Genomic DNA, 24583 nt, shown 5'->3' on the forward strand with positions numbered 1-24583 from the left:
TTCAATTCGTCCCTTTTCGTTTTACCTACTCAAGTGCCAACTTAAATTATATTTGAATACTTTCGTAAGACGCGAAGCCGTATTTTTAAAATTTCTATATTATTAATACTAATTTGCAATCATATGTCTGAGATGTGTTTCTATTATATGAATTCTCTAGGTTTGAAGAAATTTTAAGCCTAAGAAATAAGCAAGGAATAATAGCTCGGTTCTCTGCAGTATCTTCTGAAAACCTGTAAATTGTACATTTATAAGACATACAGCTTATTTCTGCTCCTTCTTATACCTAAAATAAATGTAAATGTACAACATATAAACATAATAACATGCACAGTGTGTCCTCTAACCTCTTTTTATTTGTTTATAAGATTTTGCTCTCATATACCCAATCACGACTTCCTACGTTGTGTTCTATTTTTTTTTTTTTTTCTATAATCTAGTCATATCGTTAATTCGAATACATACATAGATTCTGGTCGCTCGGCATCAAAATTCTGTGATGGTACGGTGATCGTCTCTGCTTCTTTCAATGATCGGCTATATAGAGAGGAAATTTAACAAAATAGCTAGGCTGAACTTAGGACACTGTTGGCATTTGGAATAACATGTTCTCTCACGTGTGGCAAATTTAATCTGCCAGGCACATTGCGTTGGGCGGACACATGGACATCTTGACCTTCTACCAGGTTTTCGCGAGTTTGCTCATGAAGCTTATTCCAATTAATTCTACTATTTTGAGTCATTTGACTTCTCAAAATGTCCCTTTGGGAGAGAGATCAGCTAGTTTTAGAACGACCTGGTAGTGAGGAAAATCAGTTGGCATGTGTATTTAGCCAGATTGGGCCATCACTTTAAACCGACTGACGAGTCTTAAGGCAGGGGGAGTCCCTACGCTAGAAACTAGCCTTTATCCATTGTTATCGAGGCCTCGGCTGACTACCCTTTTCGCTACGAAGCGTTCAATTGCCTTGTATGGGAGCAAGGTTATTTTTATGAGCTCGGAAGCTAGCCTCAGCGCCATGGCATTTGTATATATGTATATATTTGTTCAGTTATGTAATAGGTTGGCCAACCTATCGTTCGGGTAGTCCAGCCGGATAAGACATGGCATGTACGTGTGTGCCCGATTCGTCACCGCCGGATGCCGCCAGAATCAACCGTGTGCCTTTAGTCTGGGGAAAACCAGACTTTTATACGTCGGACGTATCAAATTAATTACTTCCAAAATAATGCCTCGTGTGTCACACAGTTCGCCAGCCACATTTGCCCCGAAGTTCGGTGCAAAAGAAAAGACACAAGAAAAAAAAAAGGTCTGTACCTGCTCTATTGTTTACCCATTGTCCCGTTACCCGAAGATGCTCGTTCCCCTTCACAGCATACTGTTTATACGTCGTGATATCCTAAATGTTAAAACGCCTGCCATCTACTCGTAGTTCGATGGTTCGAACTCGTCAAATACCTTTAGCCTTTCGTAGCTTTAGGTATTCAAATTAATCAAATATCACTTGGTTCGTCGTAGAAAGAAAACATCGTGAGGTAAACCCGCAACCTGAGAGTTCTCTATGGAGCCCGCGCTCAGTAGTGAGCCGGCGAGGGTTGCTCATGATGATGGTGATGGTATCGTGGTAGCTGATAGTTCAAAACACACCACATTATCCAAAATATTTGTGTGATTTTGCCCAACAAGTCAATGTGTATTTTTGACAAGGGCGTTCCATCTGACTGCGTTAGTCTGCCAACTTTATTCTATTTCTTATTTATTGCTAGGTAAGAGCTATTATTGTGAATTCGGTGTACTGCTGAAAAAAAACTAGCCTGAACTTTACTTAATAGTAAGAGTCGTGATATAGGTAATATGAGAGATTTAATATTGGAGTCCGACACATGGAACCATGTATCTACGGCATTTTTGAACACACACAGTTCGATCGTTTTACCTCTAAAATGAATTTGAGCTCCATTATTAAATGTCTATAGAAGGTATCTAGACGTGATAAATAAAAGATGATATTTATACTCAAATGCTTTTATTTTTGGTAAATAAGTTGTTTTATTTACTCTCACAGTTGAGTATTTTTAGAAAAAAAAGAAACTGGTATTGTGATTTAGACGGAATTTTAAATGTGTTTGTTACATTTAAAACCCGCCAAATGTTCGCTTCCTAGGCCAATCTATTTAGAAGGGAAAAACGAACATTTAAACTTTAAAAACCCTTACGGCCGCGCAGTTTATTTCACAATCAATTACACACATAATATGTCATAAAATTTAAGAGAGATTTCTTAAATTTTATTCCTAAAAACGAATTAGAGTTAAAGACACACTGTACACACGGTTATATACATAATCTAGCACAAGTATTTATTCTAAATACATCTGAACCTAGTTACACAACTTGTCTAGTTAAAACACTTCGGTATATTCTTTCTAATTTAAACCTACTCGCGAGGTTCACAATGCGCCCCCACTTCTCGCGACTATGCATACACAATGCGGTGATTAGGTATAATATGAAATTTTCACACGCTAAACCCGTGGTCCACTCCATCCAAGCCCAGGGTTGAGACCATTGTCCACGTCTAGCATGATATTGGTCTTCTAGATTATTTTCTAGATCTATTTCATCTAGGTATACCGGTTAATCAATTTTATAAGCTTAAAAGTTGTGGAACTATTTTCAAAATTTACACTAAATATAATAATCTGGGTACTTCACCATTAAACCGCCGCTGGCCCGAACACACTGTCTCTATAACCTTATCTTATTTCTCAGGACAAATTTTAACAATACACTATACTATAATTTTAATCTACACTCCAATTTTGCAAAGGAAGCTCAAAATATCTCGAATGGACGAGGTCGCGAGGTTCGCGCTGGGATTTTTACTTCCGACCCGAGCCGAAATCCTGCCTTGACTGCCCTCCGTTCTTTTTCCAGTTCTCCCTAAAGGTCCCCGTGGTCGTGTTTCGTCACGCCCACAGTTCTCTGAAAACCAAAAACACACGGGGGAGTACGGTTCTCTGATTGGTCTCCTCTTGCGCACAAAATTACCCTATTGGCCGAAAACAAAATTGCGTTCCAGGCCCCACCTCCAAAAATCTGTCCACATTTGTTCGCAGATACTTGTCGCCTGTTATTTGTCCCTAGACATATGATTGCCATTAAGTATTAGTTTTTGCCGTGTTTAGCCAGAAATTTTAAAATAACTCACGCATTTCTTGACGTCTTTATTAACAAACGCACTCTCTACTCTCGATAATTTGTTTTTGCTGTATTTAAAATTTATGGTCGCCTTTTTTATTTTTCTTTCTTTGTTTTAGATTTATTGCCTTAGTTTTGAGAACGCCATAGAATCGTGTATCACACGGTAATAAATTTGGTGATTTATGAGTGACCATCTCAATAAGAAGTATAAGTCCCGCAAATTGCTATTACGCTGGAACCATGTCTCATTGACATCGAAATGACGTCATTTTGACGTCAACCGAAATAAGCTCGAACGTTCAGTCCAGTGCTGACGTCACTAACATGGCGGCCACGCGCATAAGCAATTTGCGGGACTTATAGCTCCTACTTATTATCAAATATGGACAAAACAAAAATAAATAATCGATGACAGTTTGTCTTAGATCCCGCATCATCAACACAGTTCATAAAATCATTTTTTGAGGGTTCTTTTTATTAAAGGACGCTCGACGAGTAATGGTGCAATCTTAATTTATTAAATTAGGTACTTGCTTTGTGGATGCTCTACGTGGAACCATGATCTACGTCATGGTTCTCTACTTAATATTTTTATAAACTTTTGGCAATATTTTTAAGACGAAGCTAATACTTATTCCGTCTTTTGTTAGGTATTAAGAGTAATGCAGACAAAGGGTTACTATTCAAACAAATAATCAAATCATTTTATCATTGTAGTTTAATGTGTCAGTTTTTTTTTAAACTTCATGTAGATTTTTTATTGATATAAAATTAATTAAGTTAGAAGTATATTATGTCTCATTTTATCAAAGGTGATCTTGACACGTTCGTATGCTTGAATCAAATTAACAAATCTATAATTTACTCGCAACTCCATACTAACTTTATCTTTTAATAATTAACCTTATTCCATTGTAATAAAGATCGTTTTCGCCTACACGGGCTCCATTTGTGGTGGCTATGAATTTTAAACGAGCTTTCATTTATGTCAGTATCTGTCGGGTATGCGAAATCATGAACAGTCTGTGAAATCGTATTTGTTGTGGTCAAATTAAGCTTGCACGTTCTATCAAATATGTACTCGACGCATAGTAAATCTCTTTTGTACATTTGTTACTGGAATTGTGTAACAATCTTATTATTGTTAATGTTTGAGGCAAAATTTCAGAGCTCCAAAGATAGTGTAATTTTAGCTAAATAATATGATAGGCAGAAATGTTTTTTTATTTTTTATTCGTTATAGGTGTACGCTTGACCACAATCACACCTGATGGGAAGTGATGATGTGGCCTAAGATGCGACGCGTTTACCTAGAGGATGCCTATTCACTCTTGTTTTAAAGATACCCGGGTTGTAATTGGTAGGAAACACATATCGCGGAAGAGTATTCCAAACCTTAGCCATACGTATGAGTTTGTACAGTATAATACCTAATACTTAAATGTCTTTGTAGTTATAGCGTTTCATCGACACGACTCGTAAGATTTCGGAAGAGTGACAGTTGACGTAAAGATCAAGGAATTCAACGTCACTGTCACCTAGAAAATATGGTCACCTATATTATGGACACTTTAATTTTATGTGTAATAAAGAGTTTAAAATCAACAAGGCAAACCGTCCTGTAACCCACGAGTCGTCTCAGTCCAGTTGTACGTATGGTTAAGTTACAAAATATAGGACCAACCTAAAGACAGTCCAGTAGTACCTATTACTTGAGTTAGAAAATTAAAAAATAATATTTAATTTAAAAATCCGACCTACCTCGATTTTGTTTAGGATGTATCAAAAACCTGTAAGCTCAGGGGGATATTTCCTTGTAATAATACTCGAGAATCACATCAAACTGATATTTTATTCATTGTATGCTTTTACTTCTCATCTCATCTCATAATCATATAATCACATAATAATCACAATATAACAACTTCATAACTTAAACACTATCGCATCATAGTTAACGTACGAACACAACTATGGTTGACAAAAGACTGCACCCTAGTCATCCAAAACTGTCTGTATTAAATACCAGTCGTTACCACTTCCAAACAGTAATAATTACCTTTGTCAATATATATAATAATTCATGCAACGTATATTGACAAAAATATAATGACATATTTAATAAGGTATATTGACGTGCCTACACTGTAGTTTTCATGACATCCACTTCCGGACAATAATAATTACTTTTGTCAATATACGTCTTGTCATGAAACGTATATTGACAAAGGTATAACGACATGTTCAATAAGGTGTATTGACATGGCTACACTGTTGTTTCATGACGTTGTATACTGGCAAGCGATAAGAATAATAATTATCCCCAAAATTCTAACAAACCTTTCTTTGTTGCATACCTCTCTTTAATGTAGCTCCGAGCGCATGTACGCTTGCATGCGTCGCACATACATTGGTCGTATGAAGTTTAATTTATTGTGTGCGCGCGCGCCGCTTTTACAATAGAGACAGTTTAGTCAAAACTGCTTTAAACAGTGGACGCGTTGTATAATATAGTTAATTGTTCTGTTTATTGTACAATTCGGTTCAATTAAAGACTGTGATGGCCTCTGGGATGTACTTTACAGTGACCGTTACGCTGACGCTATTAGGTAATTAAACATTTTACTACTAATTTCTACTACCTACTAAATAGTGCGCGACAAGTTGAAATGGCAATCGGGGAGGGAACGGCCCGCACACCCGCATAGCCCCCTGCGACAACTCGGTGCTGGCAAGCGCGGGTGACGTGCGGGTGAGCGGGGCGTCCCCCGTCTCATACCCCGATTGCCATCTAAACCTGTCGCGGACTATATATCCTACACAGTAGCGTGCAGGTCATAGAGGCATAAATGCACTGCTTACCCCAGTTGTAAGCTCAATGCATATTTTTCATTATGACCTGCTAGTAAACAGGTTCCTACCTAACTAATGCCTACCTTGGCTTCAAACCCTGTGCACGCCACTGATCCTACAATAATATTATACTTACTATCACTACCCCTCACTACCCATATCATGAAAAAATGCGAAAGTGATTTTTATTGATTTATTGGTTTGTCCTTCAATAACATCGCAACGGAGCAACGGATCGTTATGATTTTTTGTTTGGGTATAGTTAAAGACCTGGAAAAGTGACAAGCTACTTACTTTCCATCCCGGGAAATCAAATCCACGAACACCCTCAAAAAATCTTTTTTTTTCAAATTCAAAACCACGCGGTTTATTTACCTATATTTGAATAATACTTAGATGTTTTTTTGGAATAATAATGCGGTGATAAAGAGTGGTGATAGCTTAGTGCTTAAGACGTCGGCTTCCTAATCAGCAGATCGGGGGTTCGATCTCGGGAGCACGCACCTCTAACTTTTCGTGCGTTTACCGAAAATCCGGAATTATTTGAGCTCTTTGTCTGAGATTATTGATTTTACAGATGGCAACCCTAGATGGTACAGATATAGGTAGGGAAAAGGTAGTTGAAACCGCAAACCGTCATAGACCCCGGTTCCCATCTTGCATATTAAATTTTTCACATCTCCCGCCTCCATTGCAGATGTCTCTTTAATTATGCTCAATTGGCAGCAATTACTAAGCTAGAGGAGTTTCCATAAAGGGACCCGCGACTCCTCGTTTGATGGCGGCCGTAAAATGACATTTTGCTTAATAAAGTACCCATTTAATCTTCGAGATCCCCATAGGAATAGCAATTATATACTTCAGCTTATTATTGGAGTAATAATGCTAAGTAGAGTCGTTTCATATAATATCTACAACTAACTGATGTCCACGACTTCGTTCGCTTAGTTTTTTTTTTTAAATCTCGTGGGTACGTAACTCTTTTATTTTCCGAAGTGAAAAATAAACCTATCTCCATTTTCGGGATGCAAGCTATCTAATACAAAATTTCGTCTAAAACGGCTCAGCGGAAAGGTAACAGACATACAGACACACTTTCGTAGTATAGGTATATCTGTAATTCTGTACTATACATTAATGCTATACATCTTCACGAACGTGGATTTAGGTTTCCTAAAATGCCGTGGGAACTTTTTGTTTTTCCAGGACAAAAAGCAGCCTATGTCACTCCATCAAGCCTTCAGGACCATATTATAGTATATGTAGACTAACGAATCAAAAATACTTGTAAAAGTTTTATTGAATAAAAAATGTTTTTATTTTATACAAAATCATGTCGATCAGTTGCTCCGTTGCTACGTGATTGAAGGACAAATCAACAAACCAATAAACAAACAAACAAACACTTTCGCATTAATTATAATATTTGGGTAGTAATTAAGTGACAACGCAATACGAGAAAAAAAGCTAGATGCATTGTATATTGACTTCAATGAAACCCGTGTTAAATATCCCAGTTTCCCGGAGTTAATTGTGATAAATCTAGAAATCCCTGGCATTATGATGCATAATTTGAGCGTAACGACCAACGCTTCAACCTCATTCACTAAATGCTTAATTGAAATGCATCTAACCAGCTTTAATACATAATTAAGCGTAGCTGTCATCAAATTATTAGGGTACGTTTCGAGTTTTAGACTGAAACGGAGATCAATGGAAACTCACCCTTAATCATTGTGCGAAGCCGGGAACTAATGGCATAATATTCCGTTATCTTGGGCATAATCACGGACATATTCCGTTATCTGTGGGCATAATATTATTATTGTAAGTTGAACATTTGAAAAGAGCAACCGTCGAGTTTCTTGTTGGTTCTTCTCGGTAGGAATGCCATTCCATACCAGTGGTAAATTCTATGAGAGTGATCCGTAATGTTTTCAAAGGTGTGTAAAGTCTGCCAATCCTGGGTCTGAGTGGCAGACTATGTCCTAAACCCTTCTCATACTGAGAAGAGACCCGTGCTCTGTAGTGAGCTGGCAATGGGTTGATCATGATTATAGATTTCAGAAAAGTCATCATCATCATCATCATCAACCTATCCTTCCAACGTACCTTCCACACGCCACGGTCTTGCGCCGCCTGAATCCAGCGGCTCCCTGCGACTCTTCTGATGTCGTCCGTCCACCTAGTGGGGGTCTTCCACCACTGCGTCTTCTGTTGCGAGGTCGCCATTCCAGCACCTTGGGACCCCAACGCTTTTTAGAAAAAGTGCTTTGTGGTTATTATCAAACGCGAGCCACATTAAATAGTTAACTAAAAGTTTGTCGGAGTCTACGTCTTTACCTCAGTGAGTTATTAAGAAAATGCCAGGTTTTCAGTCAAATCCGACTTCCTTAATCTTGGAGTCAAGATAATCTCATAATCCGGCGAAAACAAATCTTTTGTTAATCTTTGGTACAGGTATCTACTTAGGTACCTAATAAAATATTTATCTCAGACAAGGAACTTCATTTATTTTGTTCATTCGTATTCTTTTCAATAAATCCATACTTCCATACTAATATTATAAATGCGAAAGTGTGTCTGTCTGTCTGTCTGCTAGCTTTTCACGGTTCAACCGTTTAACCGATTTTGATGAAATTTGGTACAGAGATAGCTTGCATCCCGGGGAAGGACATAAGCTAGGCAATTCCTACGGGATTTATAAAAACTAAATCCACGCGTACGAAGTCGCGGGCATCAGCTAGTTTTGAATAATTCAATATTTTTTATTCTTCTTACCGCAAAGAACCAGCAACAAACTCAGCAGTTGTTAGTTTCTTAACTTTCAGTTTAGTAACTTCAGAATAGTTAGCAGGTAGTAGAGGGTGGAATAGTCCAGGGAAATTAAACAAACGGAAATCTCAAACTCGACAAAAACAACGACGAAAAAAAAATCCCGCAAAGCGGGATTTTCGTATGAACTTTGATCGCATTTTGTCAATAAAATGTCAAAAGTCCCCGTCGATCCGAGTGCTACTAAAAATTTTATACGGGTCAAAACTTACCAAAAACGATTTTTCGTGAAGCATCTCAGTACGCTTAGTATAAGATTTTACGTCTCACCAACGTTGATAGTATTCGAGTGTCGAAAACCTTCCGCGTTATAGTAAACTGGATCTTGACTGCCTTGTTTTAAAGCCCAAGTTTGTCTACACATCTACAACCAACACTCCAAGCGGAAACGTTGCGAAATTAAAATCAGTGGCATTGAATTTTCGACTTCAATTCAAGGCGAATCCCGAATTCTAGCAACGTTAGTGAGACATAAAATCTTATACTAAGAGTACCTACTGGGCCCTTTACTACCTAACTTAAAATATCCTACATTTGGTTCAATGTTGTTAGTTTATAAGTAATTGTTATTTAGCTTTTAATTAGATAAATGTGTTACGTGTAGATACCTAATGTTGACGGCTTCGGTATACGGAAAAAGTCAAGCTTCGAGTTTATGATTATACCAGTGGCCCTACCGCGGTTGTTTGACAGCTACAATGTCACGATCGCAATCATCTCTGATTGGATAATGCTCGCTCACTATTGGCCACAATGCATTGTTGCAACAAGAATCGCACAAATTCAGCCAATCAGAACAATTGAGATTGTAATAATGAGTGATGCAGGTTTTAGACAATCGCCCTGCTGAATTTGTTGTAACCTGTAAATATTTTTTCTCAAATATTTTTTTATTTTATTATTATTATTATTATTATTATATATTATTTGCTCTCACGCCCGTGTACAAAATAGATACATATAAAAGCCAAAAAAGTTTATAATATACTTACATACATAAAAATAAATAAACCTACATAAACATTACATACATACATATTTGTACCGGGCGGAGGATTACACCCCGGCAGGGGAGACCAAACGGCCGGAGGTCAGGGCTACAGGTGAAGAAATCGGCGGACTATCCTAGCCGAGTCCAGCAAGACCGCTTTTTGCATCCTGGCTGCGAGCGAACTGCCACGGAACCCCAGTCGCCTCAGATGTTGAGCGAGGCTGACTGGGTACAACCCATTCGCAGATATGACGATTGGGATGATTTCAGTGGACTCCACATGCCACATGTCGGAAACCTCGTGAGCCAGATCGAGATACTTGCGCTTTTTCTCCGTCTCAGCTCTCACGAGGTTCTCGTCATACGGAATGGTGAATTAACTACATTTGCCGAGTGCTTCATTGAAATGCGTCCAATCAAGTAGGTAATATACATAATTAAACGGCTAATGTATTATGTAACCGCGTTCCGGAATGAATTTACCTACATCCTTATTACTACGCATAGTAGTACCAATTATCCCTACTATGCGTAGTAATTATCCCTATGGTAGGTAGTAGGTACCTATCTACAACCTGTCGGAAATATCTGCGAAACTGGCTTAATAACGTCATGCAATGCGCTTGCGTTCGTAGTGGTACTGGATAGGCGAAACTGCGAGGAAGCGCATTCCAGCAAGGTGCTCAGATATTTCCGACAGGTTGTACCTGCATTTTTGATGCCGTTGCTCATGGACTATGTAATACTCGCTGTTGTTATGGTTTACTGTAAACTTTGCTAGGTTAGACTCGTATTAGCGTTTATAGGTATAGAACGGTGACAGCCTAGTGGTTAAGTCGTCAGCCTCCTCTTCGGGAGGTTGCGGGTTCGATCCCGGGCACGCACCCGGTATCTTAAACTTTTTGGAGTTAGTAAGTACATATGAATTTTAAGTAATTTAAAATATCACTTGCTTTAACATGCATGCTGAAACCAGCGTAGCTGAAACTTAATACATGATGTTCTCAAAGGTTATGTGAAGTCTGCCAATCTGTCCTTGGCTAGCGTGGTGGACTATGGACTATAGTACTCGTATTAAAACAATGAATTAGTAGATCATCATCATCATCATCATCATCATCAACCAATAGACGTCCACTGCTGGACATAGGTCTCTTGTAGGGACTTCCACACGCCACGGTCTTGCGCTGCCTGGATCCAGCGGCTCCCTGCGACTCGTCTGATGTCGTTCGTCCACCTAGTGGGGGGTCTTCGAACGCTGCGTCTTCCGGTGCGAGGTCGCCATTCTAGCACCTTGGGACCCCAACGTCTATCGGTTGTACGCACTATGTGCCCTGCCCATTGCCACTTCAGCTTCCCAACCCGTTGAGCTATGTCGGTTACTCTAGTTCTCCTACGGATCTCCTCATTTCTGATTTGATCACGTAAAGAAACTCCAAGCATAGCTCTCTCCATCGCCCGCTGAATGACTCTGAGCTTTCTTATGAGGCCCATAGTTAGCGACCATGTCTCGGATCCATATTACATCCATGGATCGGAATTAGTAGATGCATGCCAGTTATTATCCACGCATCAAAGGCTATGTGCCTCTGAGTATCACAACAAGACAAACAAGACGACCCGAGTGCTACATTAAAGTATTAAGGCGCGCACGACGCTTCAATTGAGCATATTAACTGCTCGTTTCGGAATGTCCGAAACTGAACATAATAGTCAGTTATGACTGTGAACATAGACAACTATTATGTGCAGGCATTATTCTAAGAATCGCCTCTAATGGTTAGGGCAATTCGTAAGCGATTAAAATAAAATTTCAAAAAAAGCACGTCATATAAAAAGACTAGCTGATGCCTGCGACTTTGTCCGCGTAGATTTAGATTGTTAAAATCCCGTGTGCCCTCTTTGATTTTCCGGAACAAAAGTAGCTTATCTCACTCTCCAGGTCTTTAACTATATCCATGAAAAAATCACGTTTATCTGTTGCACCATCCATCTGTTGTCCCATCAGATTTGGTGGTTAGGTTCCCTGCAGCATCAGATTGAGGCATTGGAATCCAATTTTGGGACCATGTCGCAAATTTCCCTATCGACTAAAAAAAATCACGCAAATTGGTTCAGACTTCAGAAATCTCGGAGATTTCTATAGGTAGAAAACCTCCTCCTTTTTTGAAAGTCAGTTAAAAAAGTAGCCTATGTTACTCCTTGGTTAATCCTCTACTTATCTGTGAAAGTCCCGTCGAAATAGGTTCAGCCGTTCAGAAGATTTGCATTAGCCCGTTCATACAGTTAAAACTTCAATTTTATTTATTAGTATAGATTACCACCAAAGACCTCTCACATTTTCAGTTCAACCTTTACACCTATGAGCTATTGAGACTTAATTAATTTATTTATAAGAAAAAGAATATTAGCCATTTTAAATGACTAATATTCCCCTTTTCTCTCCAACTAAGCGTCAAGCTAGGAGTACTTAGGTACGACAATAGTGCAACGGGCGGGGTTTGAACCGTCGACCTTTCGGTTTTCAGTCCACTCCTGTACCCGTTGAGCTATTGAGGCTCTATAATTAATGTAACTATCTAGTACAGCAACTTGCTAATTGCATTAACAATGCGTCTGCAAAAGGACTGCCTTAATGAATAACCCAAGCCGGTTTATTCATAAGGGCAGTCTATTGTAGATTGTCAAGTATTTGATTATGCAGATTTCTGTAGATCGATTAACTACGCACGGGGTATTAACTCCCGGTCACTCACTCCTAGTGTACTGTGTATTTACCTAATCTAAACTAGCTTTTATCCTCGGCTTCGATCGTGTAAAACAAAGTCAGGTAAAATTGTACCTACGTAAAATGTAGATTATTTGACGATTCAAAAGCACTTGTAAAAGGTGAATAAAAGTATATTCTATTCTATTCGCAACCCGTAGGGCTTTGTCGGTTACTCTGGTTCTGAGTAGTTTACTTGCCAGTTTATATTATTAGAAGCAAATTAAAATATGAGAGTTTATTTTTATGCACATTAGTAACATTGTTTCTCTGGAAAGGTAAATTACCACTAAACTTTCAAAACGCAACTCATTAAGCACCTTAAATACAATTTTCCCTAACGAAACTAAGCGCATTTCCTGCACTAAAACTCTTATCAAAATGCAATCACTTTAAAGCTAAATGTTTTCGCGGGCGTGGAATAAACTACCTTAGTTGCACAGACTACAGGAAAGGTACAGATGGAGCTCGAATCAGCATTGAAAATTCATATAAGTAACGTAAGTAATGTATAGAAACGTGCGATGCTCACGACCAATTCGCAGAACTAAAGTTAGTCTATTTCAGAACATTATGGGAAACTCTCAAGTATGCCGGTTTCTTCAGCATTAAAACAAGTGATATTAATTAATTAATTCGCACACAACTCCAAAAAGTTTGTGCCTGCGATCGAGTCCCGTTTCCCCAAATAGAAAGCCGAAATCCTGACCACTAGCCCATCATCGCTAACTCTATGTAGTGATTCTCTAATTTTTAGCGTCTTCTTTAGATCGGCTTCTTATTCTAGCACCCCGTTCATCGTCTATCTTTTTGTATTAGTCTGAGCGTTATTTGTGGCGCTAAAACACTTTATTTACATAACGTTTTTGTCAGCCAAGTGGATTAAACAATTAATTATGCAAATGCGGTCTAACACCTGACTATGGGCGGGTCACGAAGCTGCGAATAGCGTGCGCTTTGTACAAGCGAAAAAGTACTGCCTACGTTTAATTAACGACTTTCATAATAGGTACTCTACGACCCTTTTACGTGAATCTAGGTCATTCTGGAACAAAAAGTAGTCACCTTTCGGCTCTTTAACTAAGTAGGTACCTAGTTACCAATATTGATGCAAAAAAATCGAGTCGATCCGTAGCTCCGTGAATACCTAATTACTATACCTAATTACGGTACCTACAATATAAATTCTCTGACCTTTGGGCACGCATAAAATTCCAAGTAGGTCGACGTAAAAAAGACCAGATAAGAAAAGGAACTAGAGACGGAAAAATCTTTTTATAGCTATAAGTAGTTTCCACGCGTGGAAAAGACCACATAAGCTTATTGCCTCAAATGAAATCATTAAATTGAAAGAGATATTTTTTTATAATCAGTCGTCTTACTCAATACATCATTGGTCTCGGTGCATAATGCACTTGTTTGTATTTTGTATTCCAGCAACAATAACCCGAGCAATAGATGTGAACGTCACGAGCGAATGGATTCCGTATCACGGATGGGAGGTGACGTGTTCCTGGGCGACCCTGCCCAACGACACGCTGCAGTCTGTGCGTCTTTACAACAACGGACAACAGTTCATGATCTACAGACCTGAGGTTTGTAACACGAGCTTATAGATGTGAACGTCACGGGCAAATGGATTCCGTATCACGGATGGGAGGTCACGTGTTCCTGGGCGACCCTGCCCAACGACAAGCTGCAGTCTGTGCGCCTTTACAACAACGGACAACAGTTCATGATCTACAGACCTGAGGTTTGTAACACGGGCTATAGATGTGAACGTCACGGGCGAATGCAGGCTGGACGCGGAGTTCCTAGGAGGCTGCTGAAACTGTAGCCTACCTACTTGACTATAATGGTAGGTAGGTAATATTGTGTGTATCTTTACATTTGAATTTGTTTTTGTTGTCTCTAAACTTGGTTGAATTTTATAGTAGGTAGTAATCTTGGTAGAGTAATTAATAAGTATATTGAATAGGAGGAGATGCCAGTCACATCTGAGTTCTGAATCAAACGAATCACGATAGATCTTGTGAAGTCATATTGGAATGGACAATTTTATATTCGAGTAGGTATAAATAAATTTTTATCAGATTTTGTTCGCAAAAATAATTCTTTTTATATCAAGCCCCATATAAATGGCTCGGAATTTAGCCGTAATCTAAATTCAAAAGATAATCTTCATAAATATATCCGTGTAACCAAAGGTTTTCTTTTCGAATGGCTTTCCAGTCTGTTAGTTAAATAAAAAGGGACCAAGGTCGGGTGTAACGACAAAATTAATTGCTTCCCCGGCTATTCATAATAAAAAATTCCTCCGCAAATGTATTTTGTTTAACCACTAAGTTCGAGATAGGCAAGGTTAGCTGGAGTGAGGCGGAATTTATTTCATTACTTTGTGGAACGATTAGTGTTTCACTTATTTTAATCTATACTTTCTATTACAGATAAACTCAGGTCAAACATTTTAATTCACTTTTATTTAACTTGTCATGATATATTTTACAAGGATATCGCCATTTATCCAGCACCAACAGATTTAATCGCCGCTCAATCACTAGGTACCTCAATCAACTATTACCTGTGCCTAAAAATAAATAAAAATCTGTTTTAGAATGTACAGGTAACCCTTTCATATGATACCCCATTTTGTATAGTTATCTTACTTTGAAAATACTTATTATTAATTCATGATATTGTGTTCATTTTTTTTTGTGATGCAGGTAACCACAAATTCACAGTTTTCCAATTTATTCCTTTTCCTGTTCTATAAGACCTACTTACACAAATTTCTTGATTCTAGGTCAACGGGAAGTACCCTATAGGTTTTCTTGACAGACACGACGGACATACAAACAAACAGACAGACAACAAAGTGATCCTATAAAGGTTCCTTTTTCCTTTTGAAGAGCGAAACCATAAAAATCAATGAAATCGAATTCCCAAATGTAAGTGTCGAGACATTATTGTAATTATCAATAGGTAGGTACTAGAGGTTTCTTACATAATCAGGGCCCAATTTAACAAGTTTCACTGGACCTACTAAGCTATTGTGCTGTCAGCGTCGACCTAACTAGGTACTCGTAGGCTATAATATTGTATTGTAAGGTACCTAATTGTTTGAGACCTACTCAACAAACCTGAGCTTTAGTACGTAGTACTATTATAATAATATATTCTGTGGCTTTAGTAAGTAGGCATACTTCACCCTAGTCTAAGCGCCATACGCGAGCTACGATAGGTAAATGAACTTGACTTATTTGAGTCATCAGTGAAGTGGAACTGAGTGGGTCTAATCTTCCCCATCCTAGTGTGTTGCTGGTACACCGTCCGCTTCCTTTCTATTATGTACTTGTTAACATAATCTAAGTAGGAAGGTAATTTAAAAATACATTGCATTTCTGTTTCTGTATAAATTGAGTGTTTCAACGGGCACTTAGGTATAGTGCGCGATAGGTTGAGATAGCAATCGGGGTATGAGGCGGGGGGACGCCTCACACACCCGCACGTCAGTTGGGCTATCCCGAACCGGGTTAGCGCGGGGACTTTGCGAGGCGTTCACTCGTCGATTGCCCTATCGAGTCTCGACCCGTCGCGTACCTACTATAGGTACTCCTCAAACCTAAGCTTTAGTAGGTAAGTAGGTATACTTCACCCTAGTCTAAGCGCCATACGCGAGCTGCGATAGGTAGGTAAATGAACTTATTGAGCTTATTTGAGTCATCAGTGAAGTGGAACTAATCTAAGAGTGGGTCTAATCTTCCCCATCCTAGTGTGTTGCCGGTACACCGTCCGCTTCCTTTCTATTATGTACTTGTTAACTAGATCTAAGTAAGTTCAACTCGCACTTGACTGGAAGCATGATTGTCGTCAAGCGCAAACCTATCTTGCAAAAAAAACTGATCAACCTAACCTAGGTCCCTTGTTACAGAAACACGGCCATGGTCGCACGGACGTTTTCCACGGAACCGACAGGGTGATGACTGTGAACTGCACCAAAAGCACCTACAGAGGGCAGGAGGGTCGGTGTGTGCTGCTACTGGAGCCCTACCAACCGCCTGCGGGCAACTACAACTATACATGCGAAGTGTCTGGCGAGAGACCGATGTTTAGGATTGGGAAGAAGGATTATGTGATTAGAGTTCTTGGTACGTACCTAAATACTTCGTCCGCGTGGATTTACATTTTTCAAAATCCCGCGAGTGCTCTTTGATTTTCCAGAATAAAAAGTAGCTTATGTGTTAATCCACGGTATAATCTATCTCCGTTCCAAATTTCATTCAAATGCGTTCAGCCGTTTTTGCGTGATTGAGTAACAAATATCCAAACATCCAACCATCTACACTTTCACATCTAGGTATAAAAATGAATCGCTGAATGTGTTGCTGATCGTAAATCTCGAGAACAGCTGAACCGATTTCGCTAATTCTTTTTTCATAATATTCCTTGAAGTACGGGGATGGTTCTTACGGAGAGAAAAATTTAAAAAAATCCTGAAAAAGAATCGACTGTTAGGTGGTCTGAAGTTCGCCGGGGCAGCTAGTTTATAATAAATAAATAAAATAAAATAAAAATATTTTATTTCAGGTCTGGGGGGACCCATATAAAAATTTAAAAATTACAATATGTATAAACAATATTTACCATTTCTATTATTATTAGATTATTAGTAGTATGCAGTCTTGACATGAATCCTGCCCTCGACCTACGCATTACCGCATAAAAGTCGTCAACCCTGTGCATCGCAAACATACCCGACGCGCTGCACCTCCACGGCAGCCCTAGCAGAGCTCGAAACGCGTTGTTGTACTGCACTCTGAGAGCGTCAAAAGTGGCTTTAGTATAGTCGTACCAGAGCTGAGAGGTGTAGAGCGCCTGGCAGTAGGCTTTGAACAGGGTGACCTTTACTTGTCGGGAACAGCGGGTGAACCGCCTAGCCAGCATGTTGCTTTTTGCCGCCAGAGACCGTCTCTGTCTCTCTAGGTCCTCATTGTCTTTCATCGTGTCGCTTAATACATGTCCTAGATATTTGAATTTAGTAACATATTGCAGTTCGGAGCCACATAGTCTTATGGGCAGAACATTTTCTGGGCCTTTTTTGTATTTGAATATCATAACTTTAGTTTTTGTAACATTATACAATAAACCATGTTTTTCCGCATATTTTTCACAGATTTCAATAAGGCTACGCAGGCCGCAGACCGAGGGACTGAGCAGGGCCATGTCGTCGGCGTAGCTCAGATTGTTGACGCTAACGCCTCCAATCTGGCAGCCAACCCTAGCCCCGCTCAGTTCCCCGATCAGTTCATTTACATAGAGGTTAAACAGTATTGGTGACGTCATACCACCCTGCCTAACGCCGCAATTCAAGCGATAGGTATCTGAGAAGTCATTTTGCCATTTTACTTGATTAATTTGATGTGTATACCAAAACTGTAGCAAATCCACTATTCTACTAGGAACTTTAGTAGCTCGTAATTTTGTCCATAGAATATTGTAACTAATAGTGTCAAATGCCTTGCTCAGATCCAGGAAACATCCATATACGGATGTTTCCCGGGCGAGGTAATAGTTTACAGTGCTTTTTAAGGCAAAAATAGCCAAATCTGTTGACAAACCGCTACGAAAGCCAAACTGACCGCAGTGTAATTCGATATTGCAATTTAGGTGAGATATTAACAATCTCTCAAGTATTTTTGAAAATATTGTCGCGAGAGAAATAGGTCGGTAGTTTTTAGGGTCCGAGACGTCACCAGCTTTGTTTTTAACGATCGGTATAACATTCGTCTTTGTCATATCTACAGGGAGATAGCTATGATCAATACATGAATTGTATAATGTAGCCATAATCTCGAAGAGCCTAGGGCCACCGTATAGCACATGCTCCACACTGAGGTGGTCGTGGCCCGGGGACTTGCCGCGCCGCATGTCGCGCACGCACCGCGCCACCTCGTCAGCTGACACGTGCAGCGCGCGCGAGTCTCCCGCGCCCGCGCCTCCACCGGAGTGTGACTCTGACTCAGTGCTAGGGCATGTGCCGACTAGCGGGCAGTCTACACGGAATTTATTTACAAATAAGTTTGCTATATCTTTATGGTTGTGTAAACCACCCACCGACACAGGAGTACTGCATTTAGGCTGTAATTTATTCGTTTCCTTCCAAAATTTTCCAAAGTCATTATTTCGTCTATAGGTTGCGATTATGTCCATTTTAATTTTTTCCTGGTTACATTGACACCATTTTAATTTTTGTTTAAAGGTTTTTCTAGAATTAGTCATTTCCTCGTATATATCTCCATGAGAGGGACGCCCATGCCAGTTCCATATCAGAAATGACTGTCTGGCCCTGGCATGGGAATCCCTCACATGTCGATTCCAGCCCACCACTGTCTTTTTCCTAGTCTTTGTTCCTCCTGTGTAGGTGTCAGTGGCAGCCCTAGACATACATTCAATCATGCTGGCATATAATGAATCTATATACTGGTGGTGACCGCGCATGTTACAAGAAGTACCACAGCACGGCAAGTTTTCATAATTATAGTTATCTAAATATTGACTACATAATTCGGTATATTCACACTGTTGGTCAGAGGTTCTATATCCCCACTGAATTTTATTAACATGTATTTTATTCGTTACAATACTTTTTGGTACAATTACGTCAAAATCGAAGTCAACAGCTAAAGGAAAGTGATCCGACCAATATACGTTATTGAGTACACGCACGCCCCTGAGCGCGCGCAGGGCAGCGCCCGTGACTACGACATGGTCGATCCAGCTAGTCGTGCCATGCGCGTCGCTGAGGTACGTGTATGTACCTGACGTAACGCCCAGCGTACATACATCCGCACAAGTCCAGTCCTCCTCGTCGCAATATGCAACTAATTCACGACCAAATAAGCTATTTTTATGTGACACATCACCATTAAAATCACCGAGACAAATGACACTTTCAACGTCATCATGTGACGCGATCACTGCACTAATGACTCCTAAGCATTCGGTAAACATCGGTAGGTTATCCGCGCCCTCCGTGGGCATGTACACTGACACCACTATGATACTGCGGCGCGCGAGTTCTAGGCGGACTGCTGCCACACGTGGGTTACCACAGTCGATAGGGTTGACAGTAGGGAACATATCCTTTCTCCATAGTATGGCGACGCCTCCGTAGGGTCGACCCTTGAGTACACCACTCGTCGCATCGACCGCGGACACACCGTAGGCTCCAAACTTGTCATCGATAGTATTCAGGAAGTCAAGGTCATCAGGTAGGAGCCAATGCTCCTGAATCGCGATAACCTGATAGTCACTACATAGATCTCGGATATGCTGGCAGGAACGCTTGACCGATCGGCAGTTAAATGAAATCATTTTTACACTAGTCATTTTTGTTTACTACTGTACTCTCGACGCCTATCAGTGTAGAGGGCTGATCAGCGGAAAATACGATCGAGCGGTAATAGCGTTTAGGTCTAAATTGGAATAGCCTGAATTCTATACCTACTGGCCAGAGATCGGCTGACAATAGGGTATTTTCTTCCGTCTTATTTACTGTGATTTTAAACGATGAGAAGTAAGACTTTTTGAATTGAATTAACTTTTCAACCCTTACAGGCTCAATGTTATTTTCTAGTAAGAAATCAGTGATATTACTGTCGGTGGTTTGGGAATCGAACCTGGGCGCGTAGATGTATGACAGTCGCGGCGCCACCTTAATATTTATCGATGCTAAAACAGCTGTCCCAATTCTTTTTATAGATCCCTGTGATTGAGTAGGTTTCTTATTCTTAGGTTTATTTTTCCTGCGTCTTTTCTTATTAATAACGGTCTCAAAACCGCCTTCCGGGTCAAAAAAACTCGTAAGACTTTCGGAGTTAGGGCTACTAGTAATAAGCGTCACTTGCCTTTTTTCCTTTTGTTTACCTCCCTTGTGTAGGGTAGCGGAGGTGGGGGATGAGGAGTTTTGGCGGACTCGGCCTTCACGAGCCCGCGCAGGCTCAAAAGTGTTATGTTGCGACGGCGACGGCGGCGGCGCGGCGTCGCGGTTTGACGGAGGGGCGGGGGCAACGGGCGTTGCAGCTCCGACCGGTTTCGAAGTCACCGGCTGCGGTCGCGCAGATAATTTTCTATCCACCCTCAACTTCGGGTTTTCGTTCAGACTTTTCGACTGAAATTGGGTTTTCAGCTCGTCCAAATGAGATGAAGTCACGTAGTTTGTCTTAATAGTGTTCACGTCTTGTTTCAAAATCAACAGATCCTTTAGTAAAGCTGTGGCATCGACGTGATCAAATGTCACAGGAGGAAGTCGGTGCAACTCCTTCGCAACAAAGATGGGCAGATCGTCAGGATCTGTTTCCTTAAGGATTCTCACGATCTCCTTCAGCGTCTTCTTTTGTTCCCCCTCTCTTTTCCTGGTAATCCTCTGTTTAGTAGCCTCAAAAAGAACTAACTTTGCACTTTCGATATCGGATTCCTTGAAACCCGATAGACAAACTTGTATAAGGGCAACTTCATCCATAAGGCTCCGTTTACACTGTATGTAGGCTAATAATTCGTTTATGATTACTTTACAGGAACAAAGATTCGTCATTTTAACAACTCGGTAGGCACGCATACAATCACGCACACGCACTAGCTAATAAAATAAAATACATGACCGCACATGATAATATAAGTAGGATTAGGATTAGGATGATTAGGCATCTAGGTAAAACTTGGCTCTATTACTTACTAAAGAATCTGTTTGAAATGTTCTAGTTCCACCATCTGATGCGATTCTAATAAGCAACAAGCACGAGGACTCGTCTCCAAATCGCGTGATGCTGAACTGTTCTTCCACTGGACTGCCGGCGCCGAATCTGCTGTGGAGTGTCGGTGATGACAAAGTAGGTATCTATTAAAAACCGGTCAAGTGCGAGTCGGACTCGCATACGAATTCCGAATGCGAGTCGTCGCCGCTGAAATTCATGGCTTTCGGATTTTTTCCTTTACCTACTTGTGCTAAAGGACCTAGCTCTACCTATCTACCAAATTTCATGATTCTCGGTCAACGGGGAGTGCCCAATAGGTTTTCTTGACAGACATGACAGACATACAGACAGACAACAAAGTGATCCTATAAGGGTTCCATATTTCCTTTCGAGGTACGGAACCCTAAATATTTACTAGAAAATAGAAATCCACAGATGGTTCGAGCAGACGTTGGCAATGAAAACAATGAAAGCTAAGTAGTTCGTAGCATCAAGCGCTCTTTAATCCTTCAGTCACAACTGCCAGTGTATGACCTGATACAGACAGACTGCACTTGGACTTCAAGGCGACAAATATGCAGTTGAGATTGAGTTTTTTACAGTTGACACAACTGCATCGCAATTCCCGACCGACTGCGCAGTCCGCATGCAGTTCTAATACCTAAGTACGGGCATGCACACGAATAATTGCGCAGTCAGTCAGTAGATGCGATGTAGATGTGTCAACTGCAATAAATCTGCATCCCGACTGCGATTTTGTCGTCTGCCGTCTCTCTGTAGATCCCTCAATTACCAAAGGAATATGGCAGAGCGAAAAAGTAACGACGAACCTAAATTTCAGGTCCAGGCTGACTTCTCCGGTCGCATGTGGAATCCAACGTCAAAGTTATGGAACGTCTGGTCTTACCTTTCTTACACGAGAAACGATGATTCCAAGGTGCTGTGTAGTCCCGAAGTGACTTCTAACAATGAAATTATTAGAGGAAGACCTGCTGAGTACAATTCTGCTAATAGATTGATCGGTAAGATAATAAATAATAACGAAAGTAAATTAAAATGAGAGCAGGTTCATTGATATCCCTTTCATAATGATCCCTGCGGAAAAGGATAGCACTGTCTTTTTTTGTTAGGATAGCACTGTCTTTTTTGTTTTTTATTATTTGTCGCTACGCTTGCACTTATTCAGAAAACAGTTATCCTCAACACCTGTCGCATAACGCGAAAGTTTCTAACTTCACCAACATCATCATAACAAAAAAAACGGCCACACTTGGCTTAGGCCCGTGTGACAGACTATTTACCCCTGTAAAAGGGAGACAAAACGAAAGAAGAAGAAATATAAAGTAATAATACTTAATAACAAATCTAACACAAAGTAAAATAATGAGTATGCGTCGTGACCAGAATCCATGTAGCTGGGTCGAAATATCGTTGACCTGTCAGTTTAGTTCAGCTTTTAGAGCCACGAATGCCCTCCTAAAGGCCAGTGCACACGTGCATGTTGTTCAAGCCACGGGCGGCGTGCAAATGTTCGTGAGTGTTGGGAGTACAAACATGACATAGGTACGCGTTCGCAACACGCCGCTACGCAGACAGTGACGCGTCTAGGACGGGACGGTCCATAGGTATTCGATGCGCTTTGTGCACGATTCGTGCGCGTGCGCAGGTGTGGATCCACCTTAACCGAATTTCAATCTCAAGAGATCCTCATGCATCAGACAATTAAGAGCCTCAATAGCTCAACCGGTATAGGAGTGGACTGAAAACCGAAAGGTCGACGGTTCAAACCCCGCCCGTTGCACTATTGTCGTACCTACTCCTAGCACAAGCTTGACGCTTAATTGGAGAGGAAAGGGGAATATTAGTCATTTAAAAAAGGCTAATATTCTTTTTTTTTTAAATAAAGAATAAAGAAAATCAGCTTCATCAGCAAAGTTTAAAACTACTATACAGTTTTAAACTTAATAGAAATAATAGAAATTCTCTCTGAATTGTGTCAACCTTTACAGGAGCAGCAAGGATAACAGCCCTAGCTTTGGTTCTTAACCTACTGAGATGATCTATCTACCCACCTAACTACACAAGGAATAAGGATTCAAGTTGGACGTTTACTTAAATGAAAACCAGGACTTTGATAATGACTGCGCTGCAATAGAATATCGTTGTTGACTTATGATAATAATACCTATAACATCATGTTCCACCATGGATCCACCTTAACCGAATTTTAACCTGAAGCAATCCATCAGACAAATCAGCTCGATCCGCAAAGTTTATGACTTAAAAGAAGTTTACAGTTTTAAAATTAATAGAAATAATATTAAGTCTCTCTGACCGGTAGCAATATTTACGGGAACAACCCTCCACCTCCCATAGCCCCGCCCCACCAACCTCTCGGTTATGGGCTGAATCGCGGAAGGGCGCCCGTTCGGTACTTGCTCTTGGCGATTTTCGCGGACAGTAAAAGTAACAGTACCTAGAGTACGCGGCAGAAAATAATGTACATCGGCCTTTAGAATGACATTTCAGCTTTGTAGAGAGTCGTCTCTGTCACTTATACCTATGTGACGTTTTGTCGGTCTCAACGACAGCGACAATGCTCTACAAATCCGCTACCTCTTTCTAAAGGTCGATGTACATTATTTTCTGCCGCGTAATGTAAGTTCTGGTTCTTAATCTACTTGGATACATAAGGATTCAAGTTTGACGTTGCAAATGAAAACCAAGACTTTGATAATGGCTGTATTGTTTTTATTTCAGTAGAGTATTTTAGTAGAGTATTGAGTTGTACTGGAATGATTTTTTTTCTTATCAGTTAATATTAAGTTTTCTTTGAGCAACGGAATAATTATTACTTAATGTCCATACAGACTGGCAGCAATTGGACTGCAAGCCGACTGAAAAATTGCAGTTGACACAACTGCTTTGCAACTGCCGACCGTGCAGTTCTAAGTACGGGCATTCAGTGTGCGCAGTCGATCGGCAGTTGCAATAAAACTGCAAACCAGCTGCAATTTTCCAGTCGCCCTGTAGTCCAAATGCTTTCCGTCTGATAGACCATCAAACTTAATGACGTTGTTATAATGGATTCAGATTAACATTATAAGATTTATTTATTTTATTTATTTATTTTATTTATTTTATATCTAATTAGAACGGCAGTGCCACTTACACTAACT

General features: G+C 40.2%; 1 protein-coding gene across 1 annotated transcript; it reads left to right on the forward strand.

Moving 5' to 3' along the window:
• The first annotated feature begins 5658 nt into the window (after nucleotides 1-5658).
• LOC117989644 (uncharacterized) lies at nucleotides 5659-24153 on the forward strand. Its single transcript, XM_034977037.2, has 6 exons — nucleotides 5659-5814; nucleotides 14089-14246; nucleotides 16583-16799; nucleotides 21412-21539; nucleotides 22246-22426; nucleotides 23414-24153. Exons 1-6 carry the CDS (start codon nucleotides 5766-5768, stop codon nucleotides 23461-23463), a joined length of 783 nt encoding a protein of 260 aa, XP_034832928.1. The 5' UTR covers nucleotides 5659-5765; the 3' UTR covers nucleotides 23464-24153.
• Nucleotides 24154-24583: the final 430 nt, after the last annotated feature.

Source organism: Maniola hyperantus, chromosome 16 (assembly GCF_902806685.2).
Source record: "Maniola hyperantus chromosome 16, iAphHyp1.2, whole genome shotgun sequence".
NCBI lineage: Eukaryota > Metazoa > Arthropoda > Insecta > Lepidoptera > Nymphalidae > Maniola > Maniola hyperantus.